Below are 5,915 nucleotides of genomic sequence, written 5' to 3'. Positions count from 1 at the left end.
TACGGACCAGACTCAAGCTTTAAGGCTTGAGTCGCTACGCGCTCTAAGTCCGTGTCGGAGCAGAGGAGTAACTTAGTCGATATTCGAACTAAGGAGTTAGAGTACAGGAGCTAGGAGTTTATATACGCGGAGGCACGGTTCGGAGCTCGTATCGATAGGGAGTTATCGGAACTATGAACCATGTGGAATAAGGAGTTATCGGAACTATGAACCATGTGGAACTGTCAATCGTAAGGACGGAGCATATGGTTACAAGCTGATAATCGGAGGTAGAATAAGTCCGAAGGGAATATCAAACCGTTAAAGGCATATCGGTCGTGAACGTCGGAGTTGAATCCGTTATGACTCGAGAACTACCGGGACGTTGAGTCGCCGGAGGACTATTCATGTGATAACGTAGGTCCGGTACCGGAGCTGCTACTCCGATGGCGGACAACCCGGAACGACCGGAGCTATCGTACTTGGCCCGGTTATGGCCCAAGATCCGACACGTGACATACATCGCCTGTCATCCTCACAAATGTTATCGTTGATAATTTTTTAGATGTGGGCTGGCGGATGCTTTCAGTCGGTGTCCCTCCAAGACCTCGGACTCAAGGTGCAACTTGGGCACCCCGACGGCAAACCTTGCTGTAATTCCGTTAAAGGACACGCGAACTTTCTGATATTCGACTCCGAGGGATACCACCTGGTGAACGTTCTCTACTGTGACTGCAAGCTGCCCGAAACACGTTCTCAAAGGGACCAGCTGCTCGATATTGGATGGTACCCGGCGTCTGTGCTACAACCACAGACTGCGTTTACCTTCCGATTTCTCGATACATTTCATCGGCTCACACTTCAAGGCAAGATATCTCTTCATGACTACTACTTGTTGGTCGTGCACAAGACCGACAACGCGGGTCTCCAAGGACGAATCGTATGTATTATCTTCGTGCATGCTATGTACGTTACTCATCATTGGCTACAGTACCGATATCATGAGGCGGCTCTAGCCACACGCCAGTACGCTCACCTCATGGAAACCAAGCGGATGGGCCGCGGGCACGATCCATTGGGTATTCAAGGCACACCACGAGGCGGCCTCACGCTTCGCTGCCCGGCGTGCCCGCAACCAGGCTGGAATCTACCAGAGGGCTGGGACAGCAGCCCACCGGAGATCAATTGAGTAATTCCGTGGATGACATGACTATTGCTGATTCTGCTGCAGATGGCTGTATGCGTTATTCCTTGCGCTGGATGCTTGCTTCAAGTTGAAGAACAGGGATAGGAAAATCGACGACCCCGAGCTTGGAAGGGGCACGGGGTATTTTGTAGACGAGGTAGATTATCAGGCGCATCTTGAGCGATATGTCGAAGAGCCTGAGGTGAGCGGAAATGCGGATGTTGGAATCATGCTGATTGTGGAATGTAGAAACTGGATCCTTGCGACTCCACGTTCAGTGCAATCAAAGCCGGTAATAGCCAGAAGGCACCAGGTGACATTATGTCCGTTTCAGGGGTTGCCGCTGTCAAATGCGCAAGGCACGCGTTGATGATGCCGAACGGTGTCGCAGATCTCCAGCGCGGCGAGAAGTACGTCCCAAACAATGCCATTTACACGTCTGGTGCTGATCCATCATAGATATGTCACCATGGATTGGATATTCTGGTTGAGCCTTCTTTTGGTTGGGGCGTTACTGCCTGTCGTCGCGAGCTACGACATTGCATGCCAATGGAAGCAAAACCTCCGGCGCCGACAATCGAAGCTTCCTGTCGCCTACTCGGCACTATCCATCATCGCGATTCGCTTCTTCATTCCCAATTTCCATATTCGCGGGCACAAGTTAAAATGTCAAACGGAGTTCTACTTCCTCTTGCACGAGCATGTAGGGCTGACCCATGCCGAGACTGTTGAGCAGGAATGGGCCCACATTGGCGGAGTCGCAACCATGACTCGCGATATGGGCCCGTCAGCCCGGCACCACACACTCAACGACCATTGGACCTTCTGGAACTTCCGCAAGATCGTAGGGTTCGGTACGTCGATTGTATTGTGTTTATATTCTCTTCACTCAGACTTGCTAGGGGATTTGTTCTACCGGGCGCTCACAAATACCGTGGACGAGCTGCAAACACACCAAGAAGTTCTTTCCGAATTCACGGAGCGTTTCTCAACAGAGACTATCCGAGAATGGGAGTCGATGATATCCCGCTGGGAATTAGATGCGAAACAGCCGAATCCCTACGAGGAGATTGAGCAAGGTGGATTTTCACTGGACACTAATCTATGGTTTGATTACACTCACTCGTGCTCATTTAGCGGTCAATGTCAATAAATTGCGCAGTGAGCTTGCCAAAGAAGACGCAGATGAGGCCCGTCAACCCGACGCAACGGTGCTGCACACGATCTCTGGGAACGTGTTCATCCATCAAGCCTTTAGCCTCATCGATCAGCGGTAAGACTTCTCAGATGTTCCAGACGGAATACGCCCCATTCTAATCCGAGGGACTAGCCGCAAACTCCGCCAGCATGCGGCGAATACGAAGGTCAATGCCACTGAAGCAGCGAAGGCTACTCTGCAGGAGCGACGAGCGGCGTTCCGTCGGCGGGTCTTCGAATTCTACGAGATCCAGAGCATTTACATGCCCGGTTGCGTCGAAGAGCGGACATCTCGACTGGGTGACGACATAGTCAATTCAGGCGATGCAATCAATGCAGAGAACCTCCCGCTTCTGCTCCCTTCGGACCTCAAGGCCGGCTTGCGCAGCAAGGGATGTCTCCCGGGGATCGTCGACACCGAACAGCGCTACGCTGAAGCCTTGTTGAAAGATAGCCTGGTCAACGTCCGGCGCTTTCAGCGGCTCGTCGTGTCAGTCAGGCAGAAAATGAAACATACCGCCGGCAGTAAGTCACTATCATTGATTAATACCTTTAATTGTCTGACCTGGTGTAGGTCAAAGGGAGGGGACGAGGTCCCGGTCCCTCATGGACACGGTAGCTGCAAAGCTCAACCGCGCCTTTGAAACGTATGGCTCTGCCTACGCCGCGATGCAATCCCTAGACCCACGCGGCTTGTGGTCCTTACACTTTCGGGAATTACGCCGCGACGATCTTTGTGGCCCCCAACGTCATGACAACAATGCCTACTCCAAAGAGCAGCCATCGGAGACCCATCGAATTCCATCCTGGATCTGGACTGTGTCCATAACCGACTACTCCACTGACCACGCTGACTTCGAAGAGAACGAAGCAGCCAACAGCCGTGCCATGGATTTGCACATGCGAAGTGAGTGGGCGCGTCAGCGTGCCAGGACCCGGAGACACGAGGAGGAAATTTGCCTTCTGGTAGAGGAAATGCGGCGCGTCTTGACTTATTTCCTCGCTAAAGCCGATTGGTGGGAGGCTCAAGGAATGCGCCGCTACAAGAGCGAGGACTCAGAAGTCAAAAATAATTGCTGATTAGCTCGTGGTCTAGTTGCCTATGCGTCCCGCCAAGCCAACATCCTCCGAGCCCTTGCGAAGGCCTTCGCCAAGTTATGGTTTCCGCCGCTGAAGGTCCATGGCTTGGGTCAAAAATGGGTCGCTGAGCTCGAGCCAATCCTGATTCCTGACTCGTGTGAAATGGATGCAGCCATGATAGGTACGTCTCCGTTTTTACCATACATCGATAGCTTCTTATTGATAATCCAAAAGTCTTCGTGAAGAAGCGCAAACACGCTCAAGAAAGGAAAGATCGAAAAAACAAAGGTACGCACAAGTCTGTTGTTCCGATGATCGCTAGCACGGTTCTCAACGCTACCCGTGGGCTAGGACATGAGGAAGACTTGCCGGGGTCCGATGCATCTGAAGAAGAATCACTCAAGCTATGAGCTTGTCCGACGCGCCGACGGATTGCGAGCTCAGAGTGCCTCACTGTACATTACTTCATCGCCGTATCATGATATCGTATTTTATTGTTATGCTTGGAATAAACTATTGTACTAACCCTGTCGCACAAAGGTTGAAGGTGATACCGGACGGATAGGGCTTGTTAACGAGGATGGGGGTGTGAGCACGCCGCACGATGGGGCGGACTTTGCTGGTGTTGACCGGGGTTGGTGCGAGTCTTTTTCATAGCGACAGAGGCTGGAGAGAATGCCGAATGGGGACACCTGCCTATGCGTCCCTAGCTGCAGGCACCGTTGCCTGTTCACAAAAAAAAGCCTCGCCAATAAACTTGTGAATCGAGCCTGTCATTCAGTATGGATAGTACAAACTTTATAAACGTAAATACGCACTTTTTCAATGCAGTCCGTCTCTTCAATACCGAGGATGTGCACTGATCGATACATTGATTGGTGCTCAAAAAGGTACGCGGGGCATTTCTAGCATTTGCATCAGCATACGATAAACAGGAAGATGAACCACTTCTCAGTATGGAATGTACTTACGATGTTCGTGGACCAGGGCATAAGTGTCGGTATGGGAGCTAAGCCGCAAGTGAAAGATTAGCAGAAGTAGGCAAATCAGCAGAATGTGGACGCACCTCTGCTCCGATGACTGCGATCCTGTTCGCTCGTTGGATAGACTGGGAAGCCTGAAGGTGAGCGGTCATCGTAGTGAAGTAGAGTATGGAATCCACAGCTCACCATTGTAAACCCAGTATCCACCCGCTGATGGCACGCATTCGAGCTCGCCATCGGGACAGTTGGGTCCGACACGAGCGTCAATTGCCAAAGAGTGTGAGCACAATGTTGACACGTGCAGTTGTCGGGGTGGTTGGTTATTCTGTTGACCCAAGTAAACGTAGGGCAGCCACTGTATGACAAACAATGTTAACAAGGAAGTGAGGCAAGAAAGCGTGATGCGTATGACAAACCCAAACTGCTGAGGTGTGCTAAATGAGATAAAACGAAGACGACCAGTATCACTGAGCGGCATGAACTGCGCAAGCAACCCTTTGACCATCCATACATAGTACCATGGCTGTGCACATGTAGTTATAGCACACTGTACGCCGCCATCTGTGACACTTTTGACAATGTCACTCGTCATACAGGTAGTAACGATTGAACTATGCATGCACAACAATTGTGGTGACAATTGCTAGTATCATGGTGTCATGCCATTATCTATGCCTGTCGTACATAGGACGGCAAACTATCTGCGCTGTAACTAAGTCGGTATGTATTATGATCGAGTAATTGATCTCCTACTATACATTTCACGTTCCGACTACGATACGCCGGAACTGATTCCTGTCATATATCGCATGGCAACAAGCCGTGCCATGTCTTGTCTAGGTCAGTATACTGTAACGTATCATTCCCGTGTCCCTACAACGGCATGCCGGGGTGAATACCTGTCATACACAACACGTTAATGAGCCGTGTCGCGTGCTGCTCCAGTCAGTATGACAAAGGATGGAATGTACCGTCTCACCGCGTAAAGGTCCCGTGTCCCGACGAAGGCATGCCGGGGTGGATGTCTGTCATACATAGCACGTTAACGAGCCGTGTTGCAGGCTGCTCGAGTCAGTATGACAGAGGATGGAATGTACCGTCTCACCGCGTAAAGGTCCCGTGTCCCGACGAAGGCATGCCGGGGTGGATGTCTGTCATACACAGCACGTTAACGAGCCGTGTCGCGTGCTGCTCGAGTCAGTATGACAGAGGATGGAATGTACCGTCTCACCGCGTAAAGGTCCCGTGTCCCGACGAAGGCATGCCGGGGTGGATGTCTGTCATACACAGCACGTTAACGAGCCGTGTCGCGTGCTGCTCCAGTCAGTATGACTTATGACAGAATGACCAGTCCCCCCCCCCGTGTCCTGACGACCATACACCGAAATTAATGCTGTCATACAAAGCCAGGTAACGAGCCACGAGTCAGTATGATATATGGTGGTAACGCCGCGAATGCCCTACATTCTAATGACGGTGCCGAGATCGAT

The 5,915-nt window shown here is 51.4% G+C and overlaps 2 protein-coding genes across 2 annotated transcripts; one reads left to right on the top strand and one right to left on the bottom strand.

Moving 5' to 3' along the window:
* Positions 1 to 425: 425 nt before the first annotated feature.
* Positions 426 to 3,852, top strand: PUNSTDRAFT_134412 (uncharacterized protein; the record flags this gene model as incomplete). The annotated part of the gene is made up of 13 exons (XM_007383884.1): positions 426 to 491; positions 545 to 919; positions 971 to 1,005; positions 1,211 to 1,367; positions 1,415 to 1,575; positions 1,625 to 2,019; positions 2,068 to 2,244; positions 2,303 to 2,438; positions 2,496 to 2,887; positions 2,937 to 3,269; positions 3,459 to 3,623; positions 3,677 to 3,730; positions 3,794 to 3,852. The coding sequence occupies 13 exons, from the start codon at positions 426 to 428 to the stop codon at positions 3,850 to 3,852; spliced, it is 2,505 nt and encodes an 834-aa protein (XP_007383946.1).
* Positions 3,853 to 3,963: 111 nt separating this feature from the next.
* On the bottom strand, positions 3,964 to 4,662 carry PUNSTDRAFT_44643 (uncharacterized protein; the record flags this gene model as incomplete). The annotated part of the gene is made up of 4 exons (XM_007383883.1): positions 3,964 to 4,212; positions 4,261 to 4,347; positions 4,509 to 4,559; positions 4,612 to 4,662. 4 exons carry the CDS (start codon positions 4,660 to 4,662, stop codon positions 3,964 to 3,966), a joined length of 438 nt encoding a protein of 145 aa, XP_007383945.1.
* Positions 4,663 to 5,915: the final 1,253 nt, after the last annotated feature.

This window comes from Punctularia strigosozonata (assembly GCF_000264995.1).
Source record: "Punctularia strigosozonata HHB-11173 SS5 unplaced genomic scaffold PUNSTscaffold_6, whole genome shotgun sequence".
NCBI classification, from domain to species: Eukaryota; Fungi; Basidiomycota; class Agaricomycetes; order Corticiales; family Punctulariaceae; genus Punctularia; species Punctularia strigosozonata.
This window is presented reverse-complemented; position numbering and strand designations above follow the sequence as displayed.